Raw genomic sequence first — 17276 nt, 5'->3', positions numbered from 1 at the left:
CCACCACAGGTGGGAGCCACCAAATGTGCGACCACTCTCCATGGTCGCCACCGGAAGTCCCCAGTGTGATACTCTGATATTTGAGGAGTTAACTTTGAATACAATAAAATATACCCACAGCAACACGCGTGTTCTCGGGTCTACAATTAATTCCAACTATAATCTTCTCTTTAGATTCAAATTTGTTTTACATTGTAGCCTCAGTGGCCTTTTCTCAATCACATGCCCTTACTGCAATGGCAGGAGTTTCTGGGAGTAATTGAGGACACAGTACAGAGGTTCATCCCAAAGAAAAGAAAGGTTATCAGAGGGGGGATTAGGCAGCCATGGCTGACAAAGGAAGTTAGGGAATGCATCAAAGCAAAAGAGAAAGCCTATAATGTGGCAAAGAGTAGTGGGAAGTCAGAAGATTGGGAAGGCTACAAAAACAAACAGAGGATATCAAAGAGAGAAATAAGGAAAGAGAGGATCAAATATGAAGGTAGGCTAGCCAGTAACATTAGGAATGATAGTAAAAGTTTCTTTAAATACATTAAAAACAAACAGGAGGCAAAAGTAGACATTGGGCCGCTCCAAAATGACGCTGGTAATCTAGTGATGGGAGACAAAGAAATAGCTGAGGAACTAAATAAGTACTTTGCGCCAGTCTTCACAGTAGAAGACATGAATAATATCCCAACAATTCAGGAGAGTCAGGGGGCAGAGTTGAATATGGTAGCCATCACAAAGGAGAAAGTGCTAGAGAAACTAAGAGGTCTAAAAATTGATAAATCTCCGGGCCCAGATGGGCTACATCCTAGAGTTCTAAAGGAGGTAGCTGAAGAAATAGTGGAGGCGTTAGTTATGATCTTTCAAAAGTCACTGGAGTCAGGGAAAGTCCCAGAGGATTGGAAAATCGCTGTTGTAACCCCCCTGTTCAAGAAGGGAACAAGGAAAAAGATGGAAAATTATAGGCCAATTAGCCTAACCTCGGTTGTTGGCAAGATTCTAGAATCCATTGTTAAGGATGAGATTTCTAAATTCCTGGAAGTGCAGGGTCGGATTAGGACAAGTCAGCATGGATTTAATAAGGGGAGGTCCTGCCAAACCTGTTAAGAATTCTTTGAAGAGATAACAAATAGGTTAGACCAAGGAGAGCCAATGGATGTTATCTATCTTGACTTCCAAAATACCTTTGATAAGGTGCCTCACGGGAGACTGCTGAGTAAAATAAGGGCCCATGGTATTCGAGGCAAGGTACTAACATGGATTGACAATTGGCTGTCAGACAGAAGGCAGAGAGTTGGGATAAAAGGTTCTTTTTCGGAATGGCAACCGGTGACGAGTGGTGTCCCGCAGGGTTCAGTGTTGGGGCCACAGCTGTTCTCTTTATATATTAACGATCTAGATGATGGGACTGGGGGCATTCTGGCTAAGTTTGCCGATGATACAAAGATAGGTGGAGGGGCAGGTAGTATTGAGAAGGTGGATGGCTGCAGAAAGATTTAGACAGTTTAGGAGAGTGGTCCAAGAAATGGCTGATGAAATTCAACGTGGGCAAGTGCGAGGTCTTGCACTTTGGAAAAAAGAATACAGGCATGGACTATTTTCTAAACGGTGACAAAATTCATAATGCTGAAGTGCAAAGGGACTTGGGAGTCCTAGTCCAGGATTCTCTAAAGGTAAACTTGCAGGTTGAGTCCGTAATTAAGAAAGCAAATGCAGTGTTGTCATTTATCTCAAGAGGCTTGGAATATAAAAGCAGGGATGTACTTCTGAAGCTTTATAAAGCATTAGTTAGGCCCCATTTAGAATACTGTGAGCAATTTTGGGCCCCACGGTCCAGCGGAGATTTACACGGATGATCCCAGGAATGGTAGGCCTAACATACGATGAAGGTCTGAGGATCCTGGGATTATATTCATTGGAGTTTAGGAGGTTGAGGGGAGATCTAATAGAAACTTACAAGGTAATGAATGGCTTAGATAGGGTGGACGTAGGGAAGTTGTTTCCATTAGCTGGGGAGACTAGGACCCAGGGGCACAGCCTTAGAATAAAAGGGAGTCACTTTAGAACAGAGATGAGGAGAAGTTTCTTCAGCCAGAGAGTGTTGGGTCTGTGGAATTCATTGCCACAGAGGGCGGTGGAGGCCGGGACGTTGAGTGTCTTTAAGACAGAAGTTTATAAATTCTTGATTTCTCGAAGAATTAAGGGCTATGGAGAGAGAGCGAGTAAATAGAGTTGAAATCAGCCATGATTGAATGGTGGAGTGGACTCGGTGGGCTGAATGGCCTTACTTCCGCTCCTATGTCTTATGGTCTTATGGTCTTACTCAGGCAACACGCATGGACAAATCTCCAAAGGTTTACGTCAGAAAATCTTCTCAAATAGCAATACCAGTATACTGCAGATCCCTACAAATTTGTAACATTGCACCTGTTTTTAACATTTTCAAATTTAACTGAAATATCCGATTGAGGAAATAATTATTATGCATTGCTCTGTACTAGGGTTGTAATACAAATAACAAACTGTTTTGTGGTATTGGAAGCTTTATAGTGCCACTAGCAGGTGTGCAGTATGCCTGTAAGTACACAAAGAAATACATCTTAATAATTAATGCCATAATCATGTTAATTTTTTGTAAGCAATCCCACTGTCTATACTGTTTTCGTAATAAGTTGAGATATTATGCATTCTAGGATACTGAATGGCATTTGATAACAAAGCACTGAAACCCACAAAGGTTTGCAGTCTTCCCTTGGAAATAAAATGGAAATGTGTATCAAGTTTGACGGACTACACATCATAAGTGCTCCATAAACTTCAGATCACCCAAAGCTTTGCTGCCGATAACTTCCACGAGACCTTGCTCACCACTTCTGAGGCAGCCTCCAAACCATCACGCATACTTTCTGTTCTTGTGATGCCTTTTATGTGTCCCACTATTAGCAATTGCGCCTTTAGCTGATTAGTCCCACAATCTGGAATTTTCTTCCGAAACCTTTTGACTTTCTTTTACTTATGCAAAGACCCTCCTTAAAACTCAACCTTTAGGGCAGCACGGTGACGCAGCAGGTTAGCCCTGCTGCCTCACGGCGCCGAGGTCCCAGGTTCGATTCCGGCTCTGGGTCACTATCCGTGTGGAGTTTGCACATTCTCCCCGTGTTTGCGTGGGTTTCGACCCCGCAACCCAAAGATGTGCAGGGTTGGTGGATTGGCCTCGCTAAATTGCCCCTTAATTGGAAAAAATGAATTGGGTATTCTAAATTTATTTTTTTTAAACTCAACCTTTAACCAAGTTTTTGTCACTATTGATAAAAAGATAAGAAATAGCAGCAGGAAATTGTCGCGACAATCCAGAGGACTATAGGCTGCTCTCCCTTTTGAGAATTGACTGGTGATCATTTAACCTGAGGGCCACCACACCTCAGGGAGGGACAAAGTTGAGAAGGCAACCTCATGAAACCCTAGCCAGTATGGGAATTGAACATAGTGTTGGCGTCGCTTTGCATCATGAACCAGCCAACTGAGCTAACCAAAGCCGAAGTAAGCCAAATGGATCTTAAAGCCTGCTTCATCTTTCAACAAGATCGTGGTTGACCTTGGACCTGAACTTTACCGTGCTGCCTGATTTCTATATGCCTTGATTCCCTTAGAGGTCAACATTTTATCAATCTCAGCTTTAAATATATTCAACAGGGAAGCATCTATAGCCCTCTCAGGAAGAGAATTCGAAAAAATCATAACCATTGAAATGCAGAAATTACTCATCTCAGTGCTGAAAGACTGAGATGAAAATTCTGAGACTACGTCCCTAGTTTCATACTTTGCAACCTGAGAAAGCAGCCTTTCACCATTTACCCTATTAAGTCCTCTCGGAATCTTGTGTGTTTCAATGAGAGCAACTCTTATTTTTCTATGCTTTGGCAAGTATAAGCCCATACTACCCAACCTCTCCTCAGGGACAATCTTCCCTTTCAAGGAAGTAATTTAATGAACCCCCTTCTGGGATGGAGATCAGTGCCCCAAATTTTGGACTCATCAAATTGCTGTACAGTTGCAGGAAGAACTCCTTATTCGTATACTCAACCCCCCTTTCACGAAAGGCAACATACCGTTTGCCATCCCCATTGCTTGCTGTTCTTGCATGTTACCTTTCTGCACTGGACACTCCGATTCCTCTGAACACAAACAGTAGTTTCTCAGATTGAAAAATTATTCTCTTTGTCCTATTCTTCCTATCAAAGTAAATTACCCTGCATTATACCTTTTGGCTTGCTGTCTAAAACTATCCCTTTACAGACTCTTCAGGCTGAATATTCACAGCCCCATGATAGCGCCTTGGAAATGGAATCCTGTGATAATAGGTGGGAGCCACGCTCAGATGGCTCATCAACACATTTCTCACTGGGATGTTTCACATGGGCGGGCAGAGACTTGAATTGACTGCTCACACCATGGAGACTGGCAGCCAATTAAGTTGATTATGGGCCTAATTAGTTCTGATTTTGCGGGCATGCTGGCTGCAATCTGGGGACCATCTGAGCCGGAGGCTTCATACTTCAAACAGTGCAGCCTTGGGCAGGAAATGCCACACTTTCCGTACAAATGATCCACTTGGGTGTGTTTCGTGTCCCTTCTAACGTTAAGTCTAATTTTTTGATTGGACTGACAGCGTCAAGAGCCTACTCCCCATCCTTAATAGGATGGTGAGCGCAGAGGCGACCATTATGGAAAATCTGGGATGATTTTGCCAATAAGCATACTGGGAAGATTTTGCGATCAGGCATACCGCCAGTAATTAGGGGCTCAGAACCCCAGTTTGATACCAAAGCCCGTGTGGAACCATAACTCTCAGAAATCCTGTCATTCCCTTATTTTTCCTCTCCCTCCTTTCTTGGATAAAGGTGTTATATTTGTCAATTCTGATCCGTTGGGGCCATGCCAGAATATAGTGAATTTTGGAAGATCATAACCATTATCTCTGCAGCTGCATCTTTTCGAACCCGAGGATATAGGTCATCAGATCCAAGAGACTTGTCAGCTTTTAGTTCCATTACTTTCTCTTGTACATTTACTTTAATATTAATTATTTTAATTTCCTCACTCTTATTAAACATGATGTGGAGATGCCGGCGTTGGACTGGGGTGAGCACAGTACGAAGTCTTACAACACCAGGTTAAAGTCCAACAGGTTTGTTTCGATGTCACTAGCTTTCGGAGCGCTGCTCCTTCCTCAGGTGAATGAAGAGGTATGTTCCAGAAACACATATATAGACAGATTCAAAGATGCCAAACAATGCTTGAAATGTGACCATTAGCAGGTGATTAAATCTTTACAGATCCAGAGATGGGGTAACCCCAGGTTAAAGAGGTGTGAATTGTGTCAAGCCAGGACAGTTGGTAGGAAATCCTACCAACTGTCCTGGCTTGACACAATTCACACCTCTTTAACCTGGGGTTATCCCATCTCTGGATCTGTAAAGATTTAATCACCTGCTAATGGTCGCATTTCAAGCATTGTTTGGCATCTTTGAATCTGTCTATATATGTGTTTCTGGAACATACCTCTTCATTCACCTGAGGAAGGAGCAGTGCTCCGAAAGCTAGTGACATCGAAACAAACCTGTTGGACTTTAACCTGGTGTTGTAAGACTTCGTACTTATTAAACATGGGGTGGGATTCTCCAAGCTCGCACCGGGTCGGAGAATTGCCGCGGGCACGGGAAATTCCTGCAATGCTGGGACGCTTCTCCGGTGACCGGAGAATCGACACCAACCGCAGTCGACGCGGCGGCGGTCGGGGGCCGCTGAAATAGGCCCCCGCGGCGATTCTCCGCGGGGGACAGGCCGAACTCCCGCCGCCGTGATTCCAACTTGGTACCACCCGGCGGGAGCTTGGACCCGCGCCCGCAGTGGACGTCCTGGTGGGGGGGGGGCTCTATGGGGCCCAGGCCCGTGATCGGGGGCTTCCAATCGGCGGGCGGCCGCGATCTGGAGGGAGCCTACCTCCTTCCGCGCGGCCTGCTGTAAGGTCCCCGACATGTTGCTCCACGCCGGCGCAGAGCCGGCAACCCAGCCGTGCAGGGCCACCTTTCAGCGCTGGAGCAGTGCGCAGTACTCCGGCGCCGTGCTAGCCCCCTGAAGACCGATGAATTGCTGGGCCAGGAGACCCATTGACGCTGGCATACACCACTCCGGTGTTTACGCTGGCGTCAACTCTTGGCCAGGATTTTGAAGAATCCTGGCCATGATTCCTCACTATTTCTGTCCTCTGCTGCTGAAGGTGGGTTTCATTGTTTTGCCACCATTAATCTGTTCCCGTCTAGACCTGGAATATGTATCAATTTTGCTTCCAATTCCCACCCCTCAATCACTTTTACGTAGTTCACCTCCTACCTTTCCGTTCCTTGACCTCTCTATCTCCATTTCTGGGGATAGACTGTCCACTAGTATCCATTACAAGCCCACTGACTGCCACAGCAACTTGACCACAGCTCTTTACACTTCACATCCTGTGAGGACTCCATCCCATTCTCCCAGTTCCGTCACATCTGTTCTGATTGGTGGTTATTTTCCAAAATTCTTTGGAGGCTGGAATGGTTCCTACGGGTTGCAGGGTAGCTAATATAACCCTGTTATTCAAAAGGTCGGCAGTAGCGAAGTTGCGAGAGTCCATTAAGGATTTCACAGCATTTGGAAAGCAGTGATGTAATCAGACAAAACAAAGCAGGAGGGGGACATTCAGCCCTTTGAACCTGCTCTGCCATTCATTATGATCATGGCTGATCATCAAGTTCAATATCCTGATCCCGCCTTCCCCCCCCATATTCCTTGATCCCTTTAGCACCAAGAGCGATATCGAATTCCTTCCTGAAATCACAAAACCATTTGGCCTCAACTACTTTCTGTTGTAGCGAATTCCATAGATTCACACTCTGGATGAAGAACTTTCTCCTCACCTCAGACCAAAAAGGTTTACCCCTTATCCTCAAACTATGACCCCTAATTCTGGACTCCTCCACCATCGGGAACATTCTTTCTGAATCTACCCTGTCTAATCCTGTTAGAATTTTGTAAGTTTCTATGAGATCCCCTCTCACTCTTCTAAACTCCAATGAATATAATTCTAACCGATTTAGTCTCTCCTCATATGACAGTCCCGCCATCCCAGGAATCAACCAGGTAAACCTTCGCTGCACTCCCTCCATAGCAAGAACATTCGTCCTCAGATAAGGACACCAAAACTGCACACAATATTCCCATGTGTGGCCTCACCGATATCCTATACAACGGCAGTAAAACATTTCTATTCCTATATTCAAATCCTCTCGCTATGAAGACCAACATACCATTTGCCTTCTTTACTGCCTGTTGTACCTGCACACTTACTTTCAGCAACTGATACATGGGAACACCCAGGTCTCGCTGAGTATCCACCTCTCTCAATTTACACCCATTCAAATAATCTGCCATCCTATTTTTGCTACCGAAGCGGATAACCTCACATTTATCCACATTATTACTGCATCTGCCATGTATGTGCCCACTCACACAGCCTGTCCAAACGCCACTGAAGCATCTCTGCATCCTCCTCACAGCTCACACTCCCACCCAACTTTGTATCATCTGGAAATTTGGATATAATACATCTAGTTCCCTTGTTCAAATCATTAATATATAATGTAAACAGTTGTGTCCTAGCACAGATCACTGCGGTACCCCACGAGTCACTGCCTGCAATCAGAAAAAGACCCATTTATTCCAACTTTTTGCTTCCTATCTGCTAACCAGCTTTTTATCCATCAAAAAGACACTACCCGTAATCCCATGTGCTTTAATTTTACATATTAATCTGCTATGTGAGACCTTGTTGAAAGCCTGCTGAAGTCAAAATAAACCACATCCACCGGTTCTCCCTGGTCAACTCTACTAGTTACATCTTCAAAGAATTTTAATAGATTTGTCAAGCTGAATCCCTGTATGCCTGCACAGATGGACATAAGAAAATCTCACTGCACTATTCGAAGAAATGTAAACAAGTTCTCCCTTCAACCACTTGACTGCCACATTTGCCGATTGGTGGTAAGCTCTTCCCCATTAATGCTGTCATGCTTCAAGGAGCGCTTCAGAATGTCTTTGCAGCATTTCATGTAGCCTCCTCTGGAATGTTGGCTATTTGAGAGTTGAAAAAATAACACCTAGCGAAGAAGATGCATTTCAGTCATCCGGACACCATATCCAGTTCTTTGTGATTGATTTTACCTCAGTATTACCTGAATGCTTGTGGCGCTGGCATCAAGAATATAGAGGCTATGGGTTTGGAAGGTGCTGTCGAAGGAACCTTGGTGAATTGCTGCAGTGCTCCTTGTAGATGAGCACTGCTGCCCTTGTGCATCGGTAATGGAGGAAAAAAATTGTTTATTGCGGTGGATGGGTGCCAATCAAGTGGGCTGCTTTGGCCTGGGTGGTGTTGAGCTTCTTGAATGTGGTTGGAGCTGAACTCATCCAAGCAAACGGAGAATGTTCAATCATATTCTTGACTTGAGCTTTGTAGATTGTGGATAAGCTTTGGGGATTCAAGACGTGAGTTACTCACCACAGAATTTACAGCCTCTGGCATGCTCTTATACAGTCTTTTAAACACCTCCTGAAATCCATGGGTAAGATATCCTCCTTTTGGATCCTTTCTTTTTTGAATAATGATGTAAATTTTCCATTTTTCAGTGTCAATCTGAACCCGAAGATGAAGGTTTTTAAAATTGTATGTTTTGAATACATTAGCTTATTTATTACAGCTTTTTTTTTCATCCCTGTAAGTTTATGTAAATGTTGCTGTCTGGTCTAGTTTCTAGTTTCAGATCCTTGTTTTCTAATATGAGGACCAAAGCCAAATTTTATTTGGCAAGCTCACCATGGCTTTATTACCTACTGTTCTCAGATCCAATCCTGGTTAATGTTTCCTTGAAATCTTCAATGTATTATTTATAGTAGAACATTTGATATTATATTATCTATGTTCTCACACTCCTCATTTGTCATATTCATTAGTGTCTTTGACTCCATTTGTCTATTTCTCCAGCTGCTAATTCCTGCAATTTTATTCAATCTTATTGTAATTCTCCTTTCTTATTCATTTTATACTCACCCTAACCACTCTTTTAGACAATGGTTACATTGCCATTTTGCCTTTGTCTTTCAGGGCATTACATTCTTGTTTCATAATTGACAAATTGCCTCCTTGAGTATATTTCACTGGTTCATAGGCTGAGGCGCAGGTTTAATTGAAATGATGAAATATCCTTGAAAATTCATGTACAAGGTCTGATGTGGAGATGCCGGCGTTGGACTGGGGTGGGCACAGTAAGAAGTCTCACAACACCAGGTTAAAGTCTAACAGGTTTATTTGAAATCACAAGCTTTCGGAGCGCTGCTCTTTCATCCGATGAAGGAGCAAGCTTAATAGGTGGAATGATTCTTGTTCTGAAGTTTTATTGTTTGTTTAACTACAGTATAGCACTTTGATCTTTGGAAGATGCAGGGTGAATTTTACATGCACACATTTATGATTTATTTGTGGTAAATTATACTCTTGGTTTATTCCTTTGTTTTCCAACATGAAGTATTGTATTATGAACAATTGGTTGGATTTGTTCACAGACTCTGTATAAGACTCAGGTTAAGGAACTGAAAGAAGAGAATGAAGAGAAATACAGAATAAATAGCGAGCTTCAGAAAAGGATGCAGGAGATTATCAGTGAAAGGTAAAATAACTTCATGTTATGAACTTGTTTTTCGAAGGATGACTGGTGCTGAAATACTACAGTATCAGATGGAACACATACATATTGCTCAACATTTATTATATATAATCCTGTAAATTTGTTTTGCATTTATCTAAATGTCGTTGGTCTACAGGAAACAAGACAAGGAAACAATTTAGGATATTTATGGTAAAGGAAAACATTTTGTTCATTCCGTGTTACCACAGAATAGCTAGACCCCTATCTTTTATCTTAACATTTGACTTAGAATCATAGAATTTTACAGTGCAGAAGGAGGCCATTTGGCCCATCGAGTCTGCACAGGCCCTTGGAAAGCGTATCCTACATAAGCCCTTATCTCCATTCTATTCCCGTAACCCAACCTAACCTTTTTGGACACTAAGGGTAATTTTGCACGGCCAATCCACCTAACCTGCATATCTTTGGACTGTGGGAGGAAACCGGAGCACCCGACGGAAACCCACGCAGACACGGGGAGAATGTGCATATTCCGCACAGACAGTGACCCAAGCCGGGAATCGAACCTGGGACCCTGGAGCTGTGAAGCAACTGTGCTAACCACTGTGCTGCCGTGCCCCCTGACTTATTAGCATTGTGACAAATGGAGGATTTTAGGAATATTGGATAAGAAACCTTTGGCACTGTAAGGGTTAAAAACCTGGGTTATAGTGTGTCTGACTGCAGTGGTCATGTTTTTAAAAACAATTTTGTTTTGTAGGTCCTGGGAGCTTTTCGGAGCCAGAACAGTAAATTGCCCAGAGGAATGTGTTTTTCAGTCTGGGCTAATTCACTGTGGTTTGATTGGGGAACTCCCTAAAAGTGGAGTTAAAGTGCTTTTTGCCTGGAGAGTTAACTTGTTTTTCAGCAATACCCCAACATTTGCAAAAATGACTCAACTACCTTAATGGATGTTGGCGGGGGTAACTCCTCCACAGTTTTTATTTTCATTTCATTAATTGCTCTTTCCCAAGCTTACAAACTCTCACAAATTTGTCACAGAAGATGCAATTGCTGAGTGAAATTAATTCTCACTTGCAATCTCTTAATAGAGTTCTAAAAGTCAGGATTTTTAACAGGCGTTCTTAAAACCCATCTTTCAGAGGCCGTTACATATTGGTCCAGCTTGTAACCAGGCAACAGCCACTGCTGCTCTCATTAACCATTATATCCGTGAAGTGTACACAGTACTCAAACATGTTATTACATTATGCCGTTGAGTGCATTTCATGCCAGCATGTCTGTGACAAGATGCCAGAAATACCATTGCAGTTAGGGCACTTTAAAGAAAAGAATTTAGAATATACGTTGCAATCTCTCCCTCTGCATTGTATTGTGCTTGGGTACCTCTATTCAGGAACAGGTTAAATTAAGTGGATTGGGGTATTGCTGGAACATTATTTGAGCTTTTTAGTTTAATCTATAACATACAGCACACAATTGTGCCAGGAATGTGCAGGTTTAATAATCAGGAAGAGAAGTCACTTGGCAGCATGGTTTTAACGGGGAAGGTCATGTCTCACCAACTTGATTGAGTTTTTTTGAAGAGGATGACAAGGAAAATTGATGAGGGAAGGGCTGTGGATGGAGTTTATATGGACTTAGTAAGGCGTTTGACAAGGTCCCTCATGGCAGACTGATACAAAAACTAAAATCACATGGGATTCAGGGTGGGCTGGCTAGATGAGTACAGAATTGGCTTGGTTATAGAAGATAGAGAGTAGCGGTGGAAGGGTGTTTTTCAGAATGGAGATCTGTGGCTAGTACCACAGGGATCTGTGCTGGGACCTCTGTTGTTTGTAGTATATATAAATGATCTGGAGGAAAATGTGGGTGGTCTGATTAGTAAGTTTGCAGATGACACAAAGATTGGAGGAGTTGCTGATAGTGCCGAGGATTTTCAGAGGATACAACAGGATATAGATAGATTGGAGACTTGGGTACAGAAATGACAGATGGAGTTTAATTCGGACAAATGCGAGGTGATGCATTTTGGAGGATCAAATCTAGGTATGAATTATACTGGAAATGGCAGAACCCTTAGGAACATTAACATACAGAGAGATCTGGGTGTGCAGGTCCACAGTTCCCTAAAAGTGGCATCACAGGTTGCAAGGTGACTAAGAAGGCATATGGCATGCTTGCCTTCGAGCCGGGCCATTGAGTACAGGAGTTGTGAATCACGTTGCAGCGATATAAAATCTTGGTTCGGCCGCATTTGGAGTATTCTGTGCAGTTCTGGTCACCACATTATCAGAAGGATATGGAAGCTTTGGAGAGAGTGCAAAGAAGATTCGCCAGGATATGGTTTTGAGGGTTTTGGCTAGGAGGAGTGGTTGAATAAACTATGATTGTTGTCATGGGAAAGACTGAGGTTGAGGGGAGACCTGAAAGAGGTTTACAAAATTACGAAAAGCATAGACAGGGTGGATTGCCAGAGGCTTTTTCCAAGGGTGGAAGTTTCAATTACAAGGGGCACAGGTTCAAGGTGAGAGGGAGAAAGTTAAAGGGAGATGAGCGGAGTACGTTTTTCACGCAGAAAGTGGTGGGTGCCAGGAATGCACTGCCAGAGGATGTGGTGGAAGCAGCCACAATAGCAACATTTAAGAGGCATCTGGATGGGTGCATGAATAGGGAGGAAATAGAGGGATATGGACCGAGTAAGGGCAGGAGGTTTTTTTTTTAGTTGGGGCATCGTGATCAGCACAGGCTTTGAGGGTTAAAGGGCCTGTTCATATGCTGTAATTTTCTTTGTTCTTTGTAGAAATAATCCAATTTCCATTGAATTTAGGAACTCGTTACTGGACAATTGTTCCTAAGTGTTTGTGTATTGATCAAGGGGACTGCCTGGTTGTGTGTGTTTTCCTTCCCTGGAGTTCACAAACATATAAAGTCGCACAGAATATTAGAGGGTTGATAGTGAGTGTACAGAAAGTAATAGGTGATGGCTTATCAGAGGGATCAGAGTGAGTAATAGCCATGTCAATCCTACTGTCACATAAATCAAGAGAGAAACTCTTTAAAAAATCAAGAGGTTTAATTTAAAAATAGAGTTAATATTTTTTTCAAATAATATAGAACATACAGTGCAGAAGGAGGCCATTCGGCCCATCGAGTCTGCACCGACCCACTTAAGCCCTCACTTCCACCCTATCCCCGTAACCCAATAACCCCTCCTATCGTTTTTTGGTCACTAAGGGCAATTTATCATGGCCAATCCACCTAACCTGCACATCTTTGGACTGTGGGAGGAAACCGGAGCACCCAGAGGAAATCCACGCAGACACGGGGAGAACATGCAGACTCCGTACAGACAGTGACCCAGCGGGGAATCTAACCTGGACCCCGACGCTGTGAAGCCACAGTGCTAATCACTTGGGCTACCGTGCTGCCCTAAATATAGATTGACAGTTGATTTATAAACCACAACAGTGACTTATTTAATCTCTTAACAGATCAGCTTTTTTCAGTAAAAGCTATTAATACTTTATTATTGTCACAAGTAGGCTTACATTAACACTGCAATGAAGTTACTGTGAAAATCCCATAGTCGCCACACACTGGTGCCTGTTCGGGTACACAGAGGGAGAATTCAGAGTGTCCAAATTACCTAACAAGTCTTTCGGGACTTGTGGGAGGAAACTGGAGCGCCTGGAGGAAACCCACGCAGACACGGAGAGAACATGCAGATGCCGCACAGACAGTGTCCCAAGCCAGGAATCAAACCTGGGAACCTGGCTCTGTGAAGCAACAATGCTAACCACTATGCTACCGTGCCGCCTGCTGTATTAATATATTCTAAAATGCTTTGGGGGGAAAAAAAACTTTTTTTAAATTACTACCTGTTAGCCCCACATGTGTTCCCAACATTTCCCACACTTGCCAATAGCATTAAATTGCCAGTAAATGCCGGTCTTTTGATGTGAATTCAGTCCTACTAGGAACTGAGGCTCCAGAAGCCCCAAGGCCATTGTATCTGGCTGGATTAAAGCCCAGGTTCCAAAGGTGAACAACCAATGATTGATTTGTCGAGGTTGAATTACACAATATATGGTAGAACTCTTGCGAGTACTGATAGGCAGAGAAATCTGGACGTGCATGTCCACCGATCACTGAAAGTGGCAACAGGTAGGAATTTAAAAATAATGTTTTTTTCCTAAGCATTTTAGAATACAGTAATACAGCGGGCGGCACGGTAAATAAGGTGGTCAAGAAGGCATACTGGCCTTCCATCGGTCGGGGCGTTGAATATAAAAATTGGCAAGTCATGTTGCAACAGTACGGCATCTTAGTTAGGCCTCATTTGGAATATTGTGTACAATTCTGGTCGCCACACTACCAGAAGGATGTGGGTGCTTTGGAGAGGGTACAGAACCAGTTTACTAAGGTGCTGCCTGGTATGGACGGCATTAGCAATGAGGAGAGGTTAGATAAACTCAGTCTTCTCACTGGAGGTTGAGAGGCGACCTGATAGAAGTCTACAAGATTATGAGTGGCACGGACAGAGTGGATAGTCAGATGCTCTTTCATAGGGTCAGAGAGTCAACTACTAGGGGACATAGGTTTAAAGTGCGTGGGGAAAAGTTTAGAATAGATGTGCGAAGCAAGTTTTTTTACACAGAGGGTGGTAAATATATGGAACGCACTGCCTGGGGAGGTGGTGGGAGCAGGTATGATAGCGGCATTTAAGGGACATCTAGACAAATATATGAATAGGGTGGGAATGGAAGGATACGGATTCCGTAAGTGCATACGGTTTTAGTTTAGGCAGGTACCATGGTCGGCGCAGGCTTGGAGGGCCGAGGGGCCTGTTCCTGTGCTGTTTTGTTCTTTGTTGGCGAAGAAGGCCTTGGGGATGAAGATTGGGAGGGATCTGATCGGTAGTGCAATCTATTAAACAATTAAACATAGAACATAGAAAATACAGCACAGAACAGGCCCTTCGGCCCACGATGTTGTGCCGAACCTTTGTCCTAGATTAATCATAGATTATCATTGAATTTACAGTGCAGAAGGAGGCCATTCGGCCCTTTGAGTCTGCACCGGCTCTTGGAAAGAGCACCATACCCAAACTCAACACCTCCACCCAACACCAAGGGCAATTTGGGCATTAAGGGCAATTTATCATTGGCCAATTCACCTAACCCGCACATCTTTGGACTGTGGGAGGAAACCGGAGCACCCGGAGGAAACCCACGCAGACACGGGGAGGACGTGCAGACTCCGCACAGACAATGACCCAAGCCGGAATCGAACCTGGGACCATGGAGCTGTGAAGCAATTGCGCTATCCACAATGCTACCGTGCTGCCCTTAAGAACTAATAAATCTACACTATATCATAGAACATAGAACAATACAGCGCAGTACAGGCCCTTCGGCCCACGATGTTGCACCGAAACAAAAGCCATCCAACCTACACTATGCCATTATCATCCATATGTTTATCCAATAAACTTTTAAATGCCCTCAATGTTGGCGAGTTCACCACTGTAGCAGGTAGGGCATTCCACGGCCTCACTACTCTTTGCGTAAATTTTACCGTCATCCATGTACCTATCCAATAGCTGCTTGAAGGTCCCTAATGTTTCCGACTCAACTACTTCCACAGGCAGTGCATTCCATGCCCCCACTAATGTTCCCAAACAGGGAACATTAACTCTTTCCTAACACCAGCCTCCGTATTCAACAGAACGTCCTCCAGCATGATCACCGCCATCAAACAGATAATTCCCTCTGTGACACTCTGACCCACTCTTTTATCATCCCCAACACCCATCTCCTTCCCAAGTACCTTTTGAAGCAAGCGCAAGAGATGTAACACCTACCCTTTTCCCTCTCTCCTCATCATTCAAGGCCCTAAACACAATTCCAGGTGAAACAATGATTTAAATATTCTTTTTCAGATTAGCATACTGTATTTACTACTCATAAATCAGTCTCCTCTACATTTGGGAGATCAAACGCAGGCGAGGTGACAGCTTTCTGAAACACCTCTGTTCAATCTGGAAGCATGACCCCCATCTTCCAGTGAATTGCTATTTTAATTCTCCACCTTGCTGTCATGCTGATACCTCTGTCCTGGGCCAACTGCAGTTTTCTGATGAAGCTCAAGGATTAGCAACCCATCTTCTGATATTAGATGAGGCACTTACAGCCTTCTGGACTCAACAATGAGTTAAACAATGTCAGACTGTAATCTTCCATCCCGTCACCTGGCCCATTTCGCCTCCTCGACAGTTATTACATTTCTAAAGTTTTCCCAGTCGTGATGAAAGCCACAACTTAAAATGTTGGGCTGGATTTTCACAGTGCCAGGATGACTCGGGAGCCCTTTAAAAATGGCAACTTGAATCTGATTCCAGGATTTCCAACCCGATTCCCAGGTTTTCCGATATTCGGGAGTGCCTTTTAAGGGTGCATGCTGGTTTGCGTTGTGAGTCTGCACCCTGCTCTCCCAACCTGGCCGGCTCCTTTGCATGTCATAGTTCTCCACAGTTTTCATGGAGTCAGCCCAGCTTTTCAATGAGTTGTGGTCCATGGCACTTAAGGTGTCATGAACCATAGTCGGCATGAGGGGATGTCTTAAAAGTTCAGAAGGTCCTCCTTATGCCCCCATGCCAAGCTAAGCCTCCCCACAAAAAAACCCTCTCACGATCCCCCCCCCCCCCCGCCCCCCCCCCCCACAATGCAAACACAAATGAATTTTTGAAAGATAGTGATTTTATAAACAATGCACTTCTCCTAGTCTTTCCCTTTCCTTTAATACCTATCATTAAGATTTCAACTCCTAGAAAGTCAATGACGTGGCGCCGAAGAGTAAAACAGCTGCCTAAAAGTCCAATATGGCATGTGATGTGCGCACTTATTCTTCATTGCGAGTGTGCCACTTGGTTAGAGCTGCTCAGTGGACATCTAGGACAGGTGCCGGATATTGGTGTTGGTCCCCTCTGATTTTGCAAATACGTGAACTCTTTCCCATACTGTTCTTCAAATTAATGCAGCACGTGCAAACCTGAAAGAAAATGCTAGACGCTGCGCACAAGGTGAGTTGAATATTTTATACTTTTTGAGGCCCCAACAATTGGACACCAGCCAGCCACTGCTTCCTCAATCTCATCTAATTTATAGGGCATAATGTTTTTTCCACACTGTATATTTATAAGACTGGCATTATTATGTATGTTAATTGTTCTGTCTTCCGCTAGGGAATCATTATCTTCACAAATGGATCTAACAATAACTAAAGCGGATTCTGAGCAGCTAGCTCGAGCTATTGCAGAAGACCAATGTTATGAACTTGATCAGGAACTGAAGAAAGTAACAGCGCGCCATAAGCAGGAGCAAAATGAGAAAGACAACACCATTATCTTAGTAAGCTTGGATATTTTACACATGCCAACTCTTATGTGTGAACTATTGCATATATTAGCAGGAGTAAATTTTCGATCTTTTTTATATCTTCATGCCTTTAATGATGTTTAGCATTGTATTATTTAATATATAAAAAATA

At 43.6% G+C, this 17276-nt stretch overlaps 1 protein-coding gene across 1 annotated transcript in view; it reads left to right on the top strand.

The window, feature by feature from the left end:
• Window positions 1-17276, top strand: part of rock1 (Rho-associated, coiled-coil containing protein kinase 1) — a 264118-nt gene that overhangs the window by 197033 nt on the left and 49809 nt on the right. Inside the window, exons 22-23 of the mRNA XM_072467883.1 lie at window positions 9643-9746; window positions 16972-17137. Coding sequence (XP_072323984.1) covers window positions 9643-9746; window positions 16972-17137 — 270 coding nt within the window. The remainder of the gene's footprint in view (window positions 1-9642; window positions 9747-16971; window positions 17138-17276) is intronic.

The sequence above is a fragment of the Scyliorhinus torazame genome, chromosome 11 (assembly GCF_047496885.1).
Source record: "Scyliorhinus torazame isolate Kashiwa2021f chromosome 11, sScyTor2.1, whole genome shotgun sequence".
NCBI lineage: Eukaryota > Metazoa > Chordata > Chondrichthyes > Carcharhiniformes > Scyliorhinidae > Scyliorhinus > Scyliorhinus torazame.
The sequence above is the reverse complement of the archived record's forward strand: the minus strand, read 5'-3'. Positions and strand labels throughout refer to the sequence as shown.